Source organism: Thunnus albacares, chromosome 4, assembly GCF_914725855.1.
Source record: "Thunnus albacares chromosome 4, fThuAlb1.1, whole genome shotgun sequence".
In the NCBI taxonomy this organism is placed as follows: Eukaryota; Metazoa; Chordata; class Actinopteri; order Scombriformes; family Scombridae; genus Thunnus; species Thunnus albacares.
Window position 1 is genome coordinate 12,050,612 of NC_058109.1, and position 17,527 is coordinate 12,068,138.

Below are 17,527 nucleotides of genomic sequence, written 5' to 3' on the forward strand. Positions count from 1 at the left end.
TAAGGTTTTGGGATTAGGATTAAATAATGTGTTGTAGATGTGACATTTTCAGTGTCCCATATATGATTCATATATCATAGTATCATCGTAAATTTGTTATTAGCTGACTTTCACACTGGATCTGTCTTTAGCAGCCTTGTAGCTGTTAAGATTTTGAGTTTGTTAGAGGGTTTTTTTTTTTTATGTGTGTGATATTTTCACGGTTGGCTGCACATCCCGGTGAAGCCCTGCCTTCTGAGATGAGATATAGCCTCCTGCCGGATTACAGCCTGCACGCAGCCCGTGAAGGCTTTATTCTGTTTGAATGAGGAAAACATCGTGTCTGTCTGTCTGAAAGCTGTCACATGGGGCCAAGGAGGAAAAAAAATCGCTTCCTGAAATGATCATCGTCACTTGATGTGTATTGTGTGTGTGTGTGTATGTGTGTGTGTGTGTGTTTTTTTTTCTCTCTCTCTCTCTAACGTAATAGGATCGCATCGCGTTTAATTTTCGGATCTTTTGGCTGCGGGTATCGGTGGATGCCGATGATGATAAGCAAAGTTAAAAACGCGATGTCCACTCTGGTGGGAGGGATGATGCCGCACGGACACCACCACAATCATCACTCAGGTGGCGGGCAGACCTGCGGACCGGACAGCCTGCCGCCGCGCTTCCCCTACGGCCGGCCGGATTTCTTGGACCTCACCCCGGAGCTCCTGCAGTACTCCACCGAGCACGCATCACGGCCGGTGCTCACGTTAAAGAGAGGCAGCAGGCTTCCCTGGCAGACGGGATACGCAGAGTGAGTGGTTCAAAGAAACCATTGACAAATTATCCAAAAAAAAAAAAACATCACCAAATGTTGTGTTTTTATTCCTGGTTTGAGGAGTGTCAGGCCTGTGAGGAGGGTTTTTATGCTGCTGCAGCCTCAGCAGCTCCGAGTGCACTGCAGCAGCTCAGTGATGTCCAGTATGGCCTTTTGCTTTTTATACAGTTTCTACCTCAGTGTTCCTCCCCTGAGCTGCTGTAAATGACATTTGGAGCAGCGTGTCTGCGCTGTAATTAGTCAAAGCAGCCGCTATCATGACACTGTGGCATTTGTGTTCAAAGGTGTGTGCCTGCAGGGCTCCTCAATTTTAAGAAATGCAAGGCCATGTGAAAATGAAAGCAGGAAATGCAGCTATCATGTTTCAACTAGCCTTTCTGAGTGTTTTCATACGTGCATGATGTTTTTGATATTTAAAAGATACACATAACTGATGACATCTCTGATACTTTCTCTCCTGTGTGCCCAGCCGATTGTCTGTCATTTTTATACACATGCAAAAACACGAGAGGAGCCTATTCAATGTCAGAATCAGTGTGTTTGTGTGAAATACTTGACTGTGTTTGAAGTAGTGACCATTCACAATTGTGAGCTCAAGTGCATAAATCCACTCCAGATGTCCTTGGGTTTACTGCAGGTGCCCTTATGCTCTAATACACCTGCAGTAACTCTCACAGGTAGAAACAATACACCTGCAGTACTCTCTCACGTAGAAACAATGCAGCACTATTTCATTCACACTATTGGCCAGAATGCGCTGTTTGGGCGATTCCACTGAGGAAAAACACTTTCAGACATTCCAGTCTCCCTGAGGAGGGGGTTATGAGGGGCTGAATACCTTCAGTGCTACAGTATGTGGGCTGTACCACTGCGTGTTGCCCACCTCTCCTGGCCCCAGTGTGGGAAACACATACACAAACAAAAACAAGGCTGAGTCATGCAGAGAGACACAAGGGGACAGGGACGAGATCTGTGGCGACAGTCATGTCAGTAGACTTGAATGAGAAAGGTCAAGTGAGGGTGCTGTAATGAAAAAATGGGAGGTTAGTGTGTGAGAATGTGCAGCGTCATCAGTGCTGTCAACTGCTTTCTTAAGCAAATTACTTACATGTAAGTCGCTGAGACTGTAATCACAGCATTAGCGGTGCTGTTTACAACACAACCTAATCGGCTGATGTGATCGCACATCAGTTCTGGCATTACACAGAGTGTAAAAATCCCAAAAAGCCCGCACCCATCAGTGATAAATTATCACATTTGATAGAAGAGAACAAGGGCCAGTGTCAGCCCTGTGAGCAAATCAATCCAAAATCAATGTTCCTTAAAGGATCAGTAATTAACATCTGGAATAGGATTCTGTGTAACAATAATGCCAAATTATTGCTGTAATCCAGTTGTAAATGTTTGCACACGTGAATGAATGTACCATAATATTTACTTAGGATGGATTGGAGAAGTTATTTATTAACTCATGCGGATGATACCGCTCCGATAAGACTATTTAAATCTATCAACAGGTGTTAAATTAACTGTGCAGTGTGTGATCTCTTCAGATCAGTCTGGTTGAAATGATAACCTTCCCAGAGCAACATTTATCGGAACATCTATCAGCTTCATCCCTTTTGTTTCCGTTTACTCCCCTCGTGAGGTAATGAATAGGAACAATGATGGCCAAACAGCGTAGATGGATGCTGTCCAGTTGGAGGCCACCCCGCTGGCTTACACTCAGACTCTCTTCAACTTCTCCACTTAATTAGTGGCAGGGCAGGAAGTCATTGTGGTGGTAATGAGGATTCGTGGTCATTTGTTGTTGGATAGTCTTGGCCTGGCATTACGCTGATTGAGCACTTTTTTGTTATTCTTTCACTGGGATCTTGCACAAGATTATGTTAGTAAAAGCTCGCAGTGTCATTAGTGTGTCAGTAATTAAACATGCACATAATTTTTATTTACTTATCTTTATAATTACTTTTTGGCAGTTTTGCCTTTATTGGATAGTGGGCGGGGAAGAGGCAGACAGGAAGCAAGGGGAGCGAGAGAGAGAGAGATGGGTGTAACGTGCAGCAAAGGTTCCTGGCTGGAATCAAACCAGGGACATTGCAGTTACGTGGCATGCACAGTAACCATTTGGCTACCAGGGGACTCCACTTGTAACCATCTTAAATGTGAAATCTGTCTGTAATTTAAGCACTGAACAGGTTTATGATGCTACATTTCTTATTGATGCCATAACACCACTGTGCAACATTTTGTCAGCATAAACACAATTGCACTTACAGTAAGCTACTTGAAGTGCATTTGTCAAATGGCTATTTGATACTAATATGGAGGCACATTTCCAGGCCCTGACATCATGCAAGAGAGGAGAGTGTGAGGAGCAAAGACTCAAGAGGCAGAAAGAAAATGAGTATTCCTGTGCACAGAATGGATACTTTATCTTGATTTAAACCAAAATAATCATGGGAACAAATGTAACACACATTTTATCCCCTCATAATTAGTCTCATAATTAGTCAAACTTCTGAACCACAAATCTATTTATCATTCATAAACACCTCATCAGTCATTTACAAATGGGTGATTAATTCGTAATGAAGCTTTCAGAGAGCAGAGAGAGTGTATACTTTAGGTTTTAGGCTATTTGTTTATGGAAAAAAAAACATTCACAATCTAAAACATCTAAAACAGGAGAACATAACAGCCATAATGATTTCAGTGAATGTTACTGAATGTGCAGACTGATGATTGAGTCAAAATGAACCTGGAATACCTGCTATGTACAAAAATGCGCATCAGCTACACCCAAAAAAAAAAAAAGTTGAAATATTTCCACTTTTGCATAATCTGGGTCACTTTAGGATAAGTCATATAATTTCAGTCAAAAATAATGTTGTTTAGGGTGTTTTTACTGCTCTCAACTGTGCAAATGGGTCAAATTTGACCTGAACAGTATGTAAGGGTTAAATCACCTATGAAAACGTATAAATGATTATTGTCTGTGACATTTTTGTGACAACATGAATAATACATGAAAAAATAGTTGATTGGAGAGCAACTATAGAGAAAGAGAAGAGCTCAGAGCTGTTTATGATCCTGAAGTGAATATGCAGGTATGGAGACGGGATGAATGGATGATTTTCAACAGAATAACTTCATGCTGGAAAGAAGTGGGATACATGAGTGTTTTTGTTTAGTAACAATTTTAATCTCTCATGATATTTGTAGCATTTTCTTTCATTCAGTGCGTATTATAATGTATTTTTATGTAGTGAACAATATTATTTAATTGGATTCTGTTCAGTTCTTGTTCAGACTTGCATAGTTCATGTGCTTAATTGACACTATTTTGTGTCCAGATCTTAAATTAAATAAATCTTAAGTTGCTGAATGTTATAATTACAATGCTGGCATTTATGTTTCAATCTGTCCTACCTAGTTATTGTTCTGCTGGAGATTTCTTTGTGTCAGTCTCGTCTGTGAGTTTCACTTTAGCATTGCACCATGGGGTTTGCAAACATGACCGACCACTTCCTCTCCCTAAAAAGGAATTCAAAATATGACTAGACTAATTCTTTGATGTTCAGATGCTTCAGATGAAGATGTTATGTGCTGTACAGGCCTGCAGTGTTTGTCTATCTGCCAAACTTTACCTGTAAAAAAAAAATCCTTTCAAAAAGTCCACTGTTATACTCTGAAATGTGCCAGTTTTATGAGCAGGAGTTAAAAATACACCTAAAACAGACCAAACCGCTGAAACAGGTCATTTGAAATTCTTTTTTGACCACAAGCAATGCAAAAAAAAAAATATCATCAACAAAGGAAGAATACACAGACAGTTAGAACAGTTGTATTCATTTTTCAGACAGTTCAGATTTGTCATTGGAATTATCAACAACTCGAAATCTAAAAGGATTATTTCAGTGATTCTGAGGTGTTGTCATTCACTGGATTACATGCATCACTGATCTACTCCTGATTGAACCACAAAATTGTTTCCACAGAATGGACTTTTTCTCAGTGGGAGGTTTTGATGAGGTGTCAAGTGGATTGCAGTATTTCTAAACTGCAGCTTTTTGTAGGAGAATACGTCTAATAACACCAAATATGGACAGAAAGACATTCTCATCATATTTATAATGATGCTAAAAAGTCCAGCAGCCGCAATGAGAGAATACACGGGAACTCTCAACTTCCTCTTCTGAACTTTCCTTGCATAATACTGTATACAGTAGGAGGGATCACACAATGGCTTTCAGTCACAAGTTGTGGAAACATATGACCATGACTGAAACACAGTTATGCGAAAGAGTTAAGTGACTTGAGCTCCTGGTTAAGAATCACATCCGCCCACGCTACTGACATTATGTTCAATTATAGCTCACTGGGTTCATGTGACTGCATTTAAAAACAAAGAATAACTGCTGATTATTCACTTTCAGAGCGGTGAAACTTTATTAAACCACAAAAATGTAGAAACAGAGACACTTTCATTTTCAACGAAAATGTTTTCCTCTAAAACAAGTGTAAAAATTGTGTCAATTTATTGTTTCCTGAACTTTTCCTACTAAATAACATCAGGTTTTTCTGATTTCTAACATTGAAAGAAGGCAGAAAAAGCTAATCATTCCACTAATATGACATTTTATTCAGACACATTCAGTGTAAAATGTGAAATAATCCTAAAATATTATGTGTTATGTGTTTTTCAACTTGACTAACATACTGTTAGCCTCCAATTTCTGACAGAACGTCACTCTCACTTAGCCAATGTCTTGGTATTTTTGTTGAGGTCGTGCACTATCTGTAAGCTCTGGCAACAAGCAGAAAATTGCACTGAAGCTATCAGGTTTGTGTAAAAATTGGCACCAAGTACAGAGAATATGCTTTTCATGTGCTGTTATTGGATGCATCTGTTCTGTCAGAAATTGGAGGCCAACAGTATGTTTAGGCAAGTTGAAAAAGCGGTCACTATCATGCACTATCTGTAAACGCTGGCCACAAGCAGAAAATTGCACTGAAGCTGTCAGATTTGTGTGAAAGTTGGCATGATACTGCATGACCTCAACAAAAACACCGAGGCATTGGCTGAGTGAGAGTGAAGCTATAGTAAACCTAGCAACATGCACAGTGGTGCCAAAAAAGAGTGCTGGCAGAACATTGCAGATTTGCTGTGATCATATTCCAATATACGGTAAGGAGTTGTTCTTTCCCAGCCCTGCATCCAGATCTGTGAAAATGTTTTGGCCTTGGCAGAAAGTTTACATGACAATCAGGACACTATAAATTCTTACATGTCATTAGTCGTAATGCAGGGAGTACAGTACAGGACACAGTTCTGCCAGTGCTCTGCTTTCAACTGATTAGAAAGTGGAAGGACTTTTTATAATCCTGATTTGGACAGCAGTTGCATTTTATGCCTCATATTTGGTGCTCTCTGATATCAAAGACTCCAGCCAGGCCGCAGCCATTTTCTACAATGATTGTAATCAGCTAAACTGTTTGGAAAGTGAGAGGTCAAAGGTCATGTTTCAGTGATTACTTTGGGATTCTCCTGTCTCCTTTGTTTGAGCGTACAGTTTTTCCTCTTTCCCTCTCTCTCTCTTTCATTTTTGGTCTCTTGCTCTGTTTCTCTTTCTCTATTTCTTTCCCTGATGCTCCCAGCAGTAACTGATAAATTACTAATCCTCTCTCTGCAGAAGTTTCTCAGGGAATCTTAATGACAATATTCAAATTACTGTAATTGCGCAATAGGTATTATGCCGTATTATCCAGCTAATGTGGCATTTATCTATAATTGAAACTGGAAAATGTTATGTAATATGCCAGGATGAGGCCCAAACTGCAGCCTCTCCAAGTCAGCCTCATGTGGCAGCTTAAAGGACTATACCAGTGAATAATCCAGCCTGTATACTACAAATCACATAGGCCTATACTTCACAACACAGTGAACCAAATATAAACCATTATGTACAGTATGGAAGTCAATTAGCAGGTGTAATCCATTTAAGTTAAAGCTGCCTTAATCAATATTTCTCTATTAACCATGGATTAAATGCCTTTGACTAATGTGAAAGGTGTTGCTCATAGTGTTAACCCCTCCCCAAAAAAATGATCACTAGACTATTCAGTTCCCCTCAGCTCTACAGAGCATTTTAGTGTCTTTCAGTTCACTGTTTTGGTTTTGCTGCCCACGATTTTACTGTTTTTTGTTACACTTTTATCACTCGCATCAGTTTCTAGCTGCAGCATGTAGGTTTTTTCTGTCCAGCACAAAATAGCGGACAGACAATGTTAGCAACTAGCTGGTGAACATGTTTGCATCAACATAAAATGGAAGTAATATAAGATGATAATATATTAATGTGTTTAGCTTGTTCCACTGTCCCAATTGGCCAAAAATCGATCAATGCAGATTTTAAGTGCAGAATGATTTGATAAGTCTTCAATGTACTACCATAGTGCAAAGATAATGTAATCCATCACTTTAATCTGTGATGGGTTTAACAACTCAATGGAGTTTCAAGAATCTGCTGATTGATTTTCATACTGTATGGATTAAACACAAACCAATGGATGTGTGGAACAGTAGGGAAAATATATCTAATCAAGTAATCAAGTCTAAAATTGTACACCATGCATATGAAAATGTTTGGCAAAAATGTAGTGAAAGTAAACATGATTCGTAGAGCTGGAACATGCCAAAACAGTATGATCACACTAAATTTGTATTTAAATTTGTGATCCATTTTCCATCCATCCATTTTCTGCCGCTTATCCAGGACTGGGTCGCAGTGGCATTAGACTGAGTAAGGAATGAATTTGTGATTGAGATTGTTTTAGCATGCACCTGTTGTGACACCTACCTACAGAGTTCAAGCGGTAACTGGATGTTTTATTACTATTTATTGCTATTTTTCACAGATAAAGCTGTTAAGCATAGTTTCTTGCAGCCTCACCACTCTTTTCATCACTGTTACCTCCAGTGAACACTGCGGCAGCGCACACCAGGATGGATGATGCTGCTAGAGTATGAAACAGTGCATTACTCTAAAGCCATTATCCTCCACAGGCATCAGCTCATAATAAAAACACTTAATCCCTCCTGCAAGTTCCCTCTGGGACATGACTGCATCCTGCTGCCCCACTTTTTTCCTCACTGTTCGTCTCTCTCCATCTTTCTGGCTGCAATTATGTTTTCGTGTGGTTAGAGGAAAGAGAAAGCAAACTCTATAAATCATCTGACTCAAGTCTCACTTTTCTTTCTCGCGTCTTTCTCCACCAGGGTGATCAATGCGGGGAAAAGCATGCTGAACGAGGACCAGGCCTCTTGTGAGAAACTGTTCGTGAAGAAGCCGACCGGCAAACACCGCAACTCCACTCTGCTGGAGGACAACGGGGTGAGCGAAGGACAAAGTCCTGAACGTCAAAACAGGAGTCACAGAATGAGGGATGAAATGTCTCCAATAAATTACCAGTGATAATGTTTTTGAATCTGACATCAGTTAAGTCCTGAAGAAGGTGAACGTCACTGAAGGGTATTTGGATTTCTTGTTAAAACACAATGAAGTCTTAGCAGTAGTGCATTTAAATTGTAATTGCCTCACACCATCTGTGTATCAGATACCCAATAGTGGTGTCTTCGTAGCTTATTTGGTATTGATGGATTCACCTTGTTATTTGTGTTCACCTCAGATACTCGTGGGACTTCTCATTTTTCACTATACACGTTCATTCAGATGTCTGATTAATCCTTTACTGTTCCTCATCTTGTTATCACAAACCAAAGTATCAGAAACAAGTTCCAGCTTTGTAATAAAGAATATTTAGACCTCTATGTCAAGAAATGACCCGCAAAGAAGACAAATTGAAGAAGTAAAAATTTTACTTCTTCAATTTGGCCTTTTGTCTCAACTTGTCGTCTGTGTGAAGTTTAAAGCTAGTTTAGTTTAGTTTAGTTTAGTTTAGTTTAGTTTAGTTTAGTTTAGTACAGGGACCATGTACATAATGTAGTCGTAAGCAGTATTTATTAATGTATTTGACAACTATAACTCCTTCTGTGGACATCCATAACTGAGTGCAGGTATATAAACGGATAATGAACGACTATTTAGTACAGTTGCGGTCATATAAAATTTTTATATAAATTCTATAAAATTTGATCTGCTTACAGCTACATTATAGTGTGTTATAAACTATTTATTACATCTTTATATTCTACTTACAAATGTGAAGTAGGGTGACTTAAAGTAAAGTCTTACCCCATTAACTCTTCAGGTCAATATGTCTGTTTTAGACCCTCAACTCCTGAAAGACCTGCACACACGCACGCACACACGCACACGCACACGTCCATTTAGTGTAAATGAATTACATCATCCCTTGTTTCGCCCCTCCCCCGTTCATTTCCAGCATCAGAGGGGAAAGCAGATGTCTTGTGCGTGTTCATCTGTTAGTCAGTCGGGCCAACTCGGCTTGTAAACACGCCTGCCAACACAAAAGGTGGCAACGCCTTTTCATTTCCCATCGCATCATCGTAGAGCAGCAAAAAGCCCTCAGATGAAGATAATCTTCCAGTAGTCTTTCCATTGCTTGTGTAGATCCTCTTTGGACAAGAATCACAAAACATTTGATTTATACTATAGGATAATAATATTTTTTATGTTTTATATTTTATATGGCCAGTGTGCTATTCTTCCAGTAAAACAATTCTGTTATTCATATTGTTCTATATTGTTTTTGACTTTTATGACACCATATAAAAGCTCAAAATAAAATCTTTATATCTTGACAGCTTTACCAAAATATTATAATATAGATTTACTGCAACTGAGGTTCAGTAAGACCTGAAATGGAAGAAACATATTGCTTAGCATTAAAAATGTCACCAGAGCCTCTAAACCCTCACAAATCTGTGCCTTCTGGCTCAGAGTTGTAATCTCATGGGAGATTTTTAAACCACACCCGTAACCATAGGAATTAATATTTTTTCTATGATTTATATAATATATCACCGCTACTGTTTTTATATTTATTCTATACCTTTTGTGTCCACATCACTTGTTTTAGGACGGCACAGGAATCCCTCTCCACTTCTGGGGCGTGTTTGATGGACATGCAGGTAGCGGAGCCGCCATCATGGCCTCCAAGCTTCTTCACCGCCTCATCAGAGACCGTTTGGGAGAAATCTGCCACTTGTTGGAGAACCCCAACAGTGTGCCTCCTATCTGCTTGGCCAAGAATGGCAGCCCATACCAGGCGGAGACAAAGAAGGGAGCCGAAAAGGAACCAGAAGACCCCGATGCTGTCACCGACTCCTCAGTGCGCTTTCACATGGAGAAGGTTGTCAGTTTGGAGAGCCTGGTGATGGGAGTCATAGAGACCGCCTTCAAACAGATGGTGAGCAGATGTTAGCCAACAGTGCATGCAGGAAAACAAGAAAACAATCCTTTGCCCATTTGTAAGCTGCATATTTAATTCTTTCACTGCCTTTTAATTTTTTTTCTGGGGTTTTTCTGGGTGGATGAGTATCCAAACCTGACTTACTGTGGAAAAGATGTTTCTGTTCTGCTCTCTCTTTCTGGTTTAGATGATACTGATAATAACCTACAGCTGAGGCTTCTTCAAAGCCTCCTTGTTTCTCTACATTAGCGCTGCTGTTTTGTTTTAAATATGAATATGTATGGAGAAAATAATTAGCTATACAGTGTGATCAGAGGCAGAGTGAGTTCTTAAACCTCTGAGATTTTGTGGCCTTTTAATTTAACTTTGATTTTTCTCATTTTATTTCAGGATGACCTAATTGAAAAGGAGAAAGCATCCTATGCCATCTCTGGCGGGTGTTGTGCCTTAGCTGCCATCCATATGATGGGGAAACTCTATGTAGCCAATGCTGGAGATAGCAGGTGAGAGTTTAGCTGTATCAAAGTCTCTGCACTGCTCTGCACCATGTACTGTAGAAATTATTTAAAACTAATTTAACTGAAGGGTTTTTATAAAGATAGAAAATGTAATTCACTCTCCAGTGTTCAACATATGGGGCTTTATACTTGGAGCTTCTTGTGCCACCTGGGGTTCACTTTGCATACTGCAGCATAATGCAGCCCTCTTCTCTGACCAACCTTTTCATATTAGCTGTTTGTGAAAAATAAGAAAAAGGAAAATGTAATTCTGTCTGTGTGAATTTTCTCACTCTTGTCTCCCCTCCCTCTTTGTCTCTGCAGGGCTATAATCATACGAAATAATGAAGTTGTTCCCATGACTAACGAATTCACACCTGAGTCAGAGAGACAGCGGCTACAGTATCTGGTATTCTTATCTTTTATGGTACACATGACTAACAAAACCAGTGTGCTGAGGGGATTTTTCTCACAGGCCTTAAGCAGTTGATTGATTTGAGTTTGATTGATTTTCTTTTATTTTCATGGCATGCACACAAAGTGCCCAGCCCTCATGGGTTTACAAGACATTGAAAGTACAGCAGTGGTCAAACATTTATTTAAATTACAAAATTACGGATTATTGTACAGCTTGGTCTTCAACAATATATTCTGTCTTCTCACCCAAGCTTGGCAAATAAAATCTGCTACAAAAAAAGGTTCCCTTCCTGAAGCACAACTCAAGTTTTTCATAAAACCATCCAAAGAAATCAACATAAATGGAGGGCATTTTACTAAAAGGACATCCTTTACATCCTCGTGGACAGGACAGTAAAACAAAAATGAACCTCATTCTCAATTTCTTCTAGCTCACACAACAAAGTCTCCTCTGAAGTGGCATTAAACCTGCCAGTCTCTAAGTTGATCTTTGTAAGTTTAGTTGAGAAAGATAAGCAGGCAACCTGAAGAAGAGGAAGGAAATCCTCTCTTGCGCTAACATAAATTGCTTCAGTTGCCTGTTTTAGTAGCTGGTTGTAGTTCTGAGTCAGGGAGTGGGTGGATGATGTTTGTTGCTAAAACTGGGAGCCGTTCTGTGCCTTCAGTATGCAGCATACTGTACTGCAAGGCTCCTGTTCTACAAGCAGTTTTCTTCAGCTTCTTTCTGTTTTGTAAGAGCTATTGAGTTGTGACAGACATTTAGACTTGAGTAAAGGTTTTTACTCTGTAGTTTGATGTGACCTGCCCCATTTTGTGTCACTCCAGGGTTTCCTGAGGCCAGAGCTCCTGGGCAATGAGTTCACTCACATTGAGTTCCCCCGGAGGATCCAGCACAGTGAGCTGGGCAAAAAGATGCTCTACAGAGACCACACCATGACTGGCTGGTAAACCTGGAGATCCTTTTCATTCACATTTCTGACAGTTAATTACATTTTGAGTGAACTCTTCAAATTGTATTGATCATCCTGTCATTGTTCAGAACACTTTGGTTGTGAAGTGTTTAGAAAAAATGAATGAGGATTTTCAAACTAGGAGCATTATCAATTCATCTTCCATTTATTTTCCTAATAAATTGATTATACATTCAGTCTATATAATGTCAGGAAATAGTAAAAAGGTGCATCACAGCTTTCCAAAAGATCAAGTTGACATATTCAAGGTGCTTGTCAGGTCAAAATGCAGGTATTCACTTTTGAAAAAAAAGCAAATATTCGCACTTGAGAAGTTGGATAACTAATCATTTAACCTATATTACAAACATGCTTACATGTGAGATCTGTTGGCTTTGTTGCAGGGCTTATAAGACAATTGTTGAAGATGATCTGAAATTCCCGCTGATATACGGAGAGGGTAAAAAGGTAAGAAAAAACCTAACGTACTGAACTGGATACACAAATTCTTGTAGAGATTTCTAAATATTAAGCTGCTGACAGTTTCTACTCAGTAATAATTCAATCACAATATGTATGTAACATGCGTATTTATAACAGGTTGTCTACATCTAATACATTATTGTATCACCAAGCTATCTATTATATACTTTGTCTATGCAGATAATTCAATTCAATTAAGCATTTTCACATCTATAATTTACTTGTGTAATTCTGCCACGTCTGCCTGGGGAGAAATGCATAATGCACCTCATTTTCATTATTGTCTAAGAGAACATGGTCTTCACTTAATAATCCCTCATAAGTGGATTTTCCTTGAACTGAAGCACATCTCAAACCAGTAACCTACATTATTATGTGTGTGTGTGTGTGTGTGTGTGTGTGTGTGTGACCCTACTGTGTGATTGTGTGTTTGTGTATACAGGCACGCGTCATGGCAACAATCGGAGTGACCCGTGGGCTCGGAGATCATGACCTGAAGGTGTACAACTCCAACATTTACATAAAGCCCTTCCTCTCTTGCGTCCCTGAGGTGAGTGCGATGAGTCAGAAGCAAAGTTGGCTGTCAGGGCTGCCGGAGGAGTCGCCTCGACATCACTGCTTTAGCCTCCTCGGAGCCTTTTGCTCGCATATGAATAGCTGTTGAGCTTCACTTTGTTGCCTGTTGCTCAAAGCTGTGTCTCATAATGGGCCTTTAGAAACTCAGATATGAGAGAGACGTTAGAAGTGCACACAACCTTTTTTTTAAATCTCTTCCTACACATGATAGCACTTCTCATTTTTGTTGTATGGTGTTAAAATAGCCTCTACCTCTTTTGTTAGATTTTACTTTTTCATTTCCTTTCCAAGCATTGTCAGCATTGCTCAGCATTACGGGAACATCGTCAGGTCTCTATTCCCTGAAATGTGCTTATCTGACTACATTAAGTGGCTTAGTGTCTAAAATGTAAATGAATATGAGCAGCTTTATGGAGCAAATGGAGGTTATGTCCCTTGCATGCAAGCATGTGTTCTCTAATCTTTCTGTACATTACTGGACACAATTCAAAATGTTTTTATAAATCATGACACCGTAATGAATCAAATATTGATCAAGAAAAATGTCTTGATGTCACAGGTGCAGGTTTATAACATGGATGAAAACAAACATGGCCCTGACGACGTTTTGGTCATGGGCACAGATGGATTGTGGGACGTCACAACAGACAGGGAAGTGGCAGATGCTGTGTCAGCCTACTTATCCTGCTGTGACCCCTCTGATCCCATGAGGTATGCAGTCTGCCAAGTAATCCTTTACATTAGGCTTTTGTTCTTGCTGTATGATCTGTCATGTGCCGTGCGAACATGTTCAGGAAAATTAGATGTAAGCGGCAGTTTCGTAAATCCACTGTGAAGTAAGATCAGTGGTGTAATGTTCAACTTATTTTGTCCACTAGGTGGTGACACATTTTTAGGTATCATATATATAGTTATAGTATATGCAGTATATATACACTCTAGCACTTTATTAAGGACATCTGTGCAGTCTAATCCAATATAACAGATCTGCCATAAATTCTACTTTTTTCAGTGTTTGTTGACATTGTACCCTTATGTGTGTTAATGGAGTGGACAAAATATTAGGAACAAAGTAACAAAGTAGAATTATCACCTTTCTGACAATTTCAGCAATCAATGAAAATGTGTACGTTTTGTAAAAATAGAATTTATGGCAGAGCTGTTGGATTGGTATGTTTCAGAGCAGGAGATAAAATGACAAACCTATCAATTAAAACTCAAAAAAGAGTTTATACCTTCTTACAACTATGTTAAAGTGTATTATAACCTGTTTGATTAATGTTTATATAAAATAAAGTGTTACTCTTCATCAGCAGTGGACAAAAATCAGGAAACATTAGTCTGATATTCTTACTTGATTGAATATGAATCCGTATTTTGAATGTGTGTTTGTGCTTATCTGTAATTATAGAGTGCATCTCACTGTTGTAATGACTGTTTATGCTTTTTGCCCTCTGTGTGTTATTCAGGTATACACTGGCAGCCCAGGATCTGCTGATGAGGTCGAGAGGAGTGCTGAAAGAGCGTGGCTGGCGGCTACCCAATGAAAAACTGGGCTCAGGTGATGACATCACTGTATTTGTCATCCCGCTGGCAGGACACGAGTCAGAGACATGACAAGGTGCTGTGGCAGCCGCTATGACAGAGCTGACTCTTCAGGGTCCCTCCAAGCTCCTTAAACCCCGGACTGACGGGGCTGCGAGAGAAGATAACACCTTTGTCATAGGGAAGACTCGGGTATGAGCAGCACCTTCATCAACCACTAGATCGGACCCAGTCCCAGCCGCTTCACTTCAACCCGACCCAGGAGCAGTCACCCATCTCCTTTGGTTGGTCTCAGTCATGTAAACAAAAGATTTTCAGTGACATTGTAAGAGAAGTCACACTCTTCCTCCCAGACCTGCTGTTTGTGACGGTTGCCAGTGAGAATTAAATCCTTGTAGTATTTTCTTTCCTGTTTTTGTTCGACGCTGGACTGCTACTCAAACCTTTGAATGGATTGTGCATTTTCATGTCATGCCCTGAATGTGACTCCCTTTTGTAAAAAAAACAAAACAAAAAAGAAAAAAGTCCTCCTGAAGTTTCACAATCAATATTGTAAAGGGGATTGCAGAATGTGAGGAAACCAAAGAGGTGCCTTTAAGGCATAAGGATGGAAATATGTACAAATGAATGAATAAAACAATAAGACAAAGAAAAAGTCCATTAGATTCATGTCTGTACATTAAACACAAATGGAAGTTTACTGAGGTAAAAACAGAGGAATGGACCTTTTTTCAGCGATGGACCCACAAAGAATCAGTTGAGTCTGTATTGCTGTATTTCCTTTGTCAATGCTGAATGAATGACAACACCTGAGGCACTTGAAGAATGTCGGACATGCTCTGTGGTAGCCTGTTGATTTGTGATGCGGTATATCTTTTTATTGAATGTGTTCATAGATCTTTTGTTTTGTTTTGTTTTGTTACAGTTAAGAGAACAGAGGGTTGTATATATGTTCAGTAAAACATAAAGGAACAGGATCATTGATTTTCATTAACTACATGTTTTCTTTTGTTTAACCCTCAGAGGAGAAAAAGTAATGTGTTCTCATAAATGTGTCGGTATAGTAAGATGTGATAAACTTCACACATATGCCTTATTAAAAGATGAAAGGGACTTGGGAGTTTTTTTCTTCAGATGCACTAAATTAGATCCTTGTAAAAATGGCAAAAATATATTGTATGCCCTTAAATGTACCGTATACCTCTTTTGTACCATTTTTGTTAATGTCATGTTGTTATTTAGATTATCCATATATTTTTAAAGAAAACTTTGGTTGTATCAGAAGTTTTATTTTTATGTTTCTATCCATAACTGTTTGTTTAGAGAGATGGTTTGTCCTAGAAATTGAGCTACCAAAATGTGAGGTAGAGGGATAATGTGTACCAGTTTAGAAATAAATCAGATTTTTCCCATTTGTTTTGAACTTTTTTTGTCTCTGACTCAGTCTCATGTACTTCTCAAACGGAAATGAACTTTTGGTGTGGCCGACTCATGAGTCAGAACAGTTCAGACTGACAATTAAATTACTGAGTGTTCAATTTCTAAGTATCTCAACTTCCCTCTTTACTGACTCCTGACATAAACATCATGAGCATTATGAGTTAGTATTGAAGTCAGGATTTATTTAATGACATGTTTACATAATTCATTTCCCAAGAGAAGAGAGTCTGATTTTTCACATATTTTTCAGGGGCTAAGAAGTTTACAAAATTTGTATGAACTGATTTTAAAAAAATGAAAAATAACCACAAAATAACCACAAAATAGGAGCATTGTTTATGGTGCAGAACTGATTAACGGATGACTGAATAAGTACTCATTGCCCGTTCAATTTTTTAAGTTGAAGCACAGAAGGATTATCGTGAAACTGCACCTAAACTATCAAAAGTAAAAGTACTCGTGATGCAAAATGTGGCACATTATTGTATATATATTAACTACATTATATTAGATACATTAACATGTAAGCAGCATTTTCATGAAGCAAGTCAAATTGGGTTTAAAGGCACTTATTGTCCACGCACACAGGAAGAAAACATTAGCTGCAACACTGCAAAAGCAACATTCATATGAAGCCACATTATCTTGGTTATCCGTCCACAAGTCATGGCTCGCAGGGCTACGCAAAGAGAACAAGAAAGAAAGAAAAGAGCAGGCACATTTTTCATTCTCATTAGTAAATGATGTACTATGATGAGCTCACATTAATCTTTGAATCATTCTAACCAGCTGTAACCTGAACAAAGATCTAATCGGCCACAGAAACTGAAAACACCTGTGGCTCTGCAGGGCCTTTGATGAATACTAATCCATCATATTTTATGGGCTAATAATGTATGTTCTGTATGTAAAATTTATAAATATATAACTAACTGTCAAATAAATGTAGAGTACATGTATAAAGTATCATGAAATGGAAGCACATGTACCTCAAAACTGTACATAGGCACTTGAGTAAATGCTCAGTGACTTTCCATCACTGCAGATTCGTCAGTCAAAGAGAAAAAATTAATTCACCATGATATTTGTGTGTCTGTCTTGAGCTCAGGTAAAGTGATGTCATTATTTTTATAGTGAAAACAGTTGCAGCCCTAATTATTTTATAATTTAGAGACATGTTGATGCTGAATGTTCTGCTATGTTCATACTGATCAGACACAAAGCTCACAGGTCTGCAACACACCTGCAGGAAGTGACTGTTCCCAGATGAAGTCAGTGGCGGAGGGTTTCATTAGAGATCCACACTGGTGAGATCCACACCCATTATCCCTCCTGTTGCACGAGTCCTCTTGTACTACGGATGATGTCATCTTTGACCGGGGAGGGGAGGAGGGACCTGGGTGACTCGAGCGCCT

At 39.1% G+C, this 17,527-nt stretch overlaps 2 protein-coding genes across 2 annotated transcripts in view; both read left to right on the top strand.

Moving 5' to 3' along the window:
- LOC122980554 (adenosine receptor A1-like) overlaps positions 1-17,527 on the top strand; it is a 719,840-nt gene that overhangs the window by 446,331 nt on the left and 255,982 nt on the right. The gene's annotated exons all lie outside the window — the stretch shown is intronic.
- Positions 228-16,084, top strand: ppm1j (protein phosphatase, Mg2+/Mn2+ dependent, 1J). The gene is made up of 10 exons (XM_044348677.1): positions 228-781; positions 8,088-8,202; positions 9,872-10,201; positions 10,595-10,707; positions 11,026-11,110; positions 11,944-12,062; positions 12,473-12,536; positions 12,994-13,101; positions 13,687-13,838; positions 14,597-16,084. Exons 1-10 carry the CDS (start codon positions 519-521, stop codon positions 14,742-14,744), a joined length of 1,497 nt encoding a protein of 498 aa, XP_044204612.1. The 5' UTR covers positions 228-518; the 3' UTR covers positions 14,745-16,084.

Coding starts and splice junctions, on each gene's coding strand:
- ppm1j (XM_044348677.1), top strand. CDS start 519: ATGCCGATGATGATAAGCAAAGTTAAAAACGCGATGTCCACTCTGGTG. Junction 12,537..12,993: donor TATACGGAGAGGGTAAAAAG/GTAAGAAAAAAC, acceptor TTGTGTATACAG/GCACGCGTCATGGCAACAAT. Junction 13,102..13,686: donor TCCTCTCTTGCGTCCCTGAG/GTGAGTGCGATG, acceptor TTGATGTCACAG/GTGCAGGTTTATAACATGGA.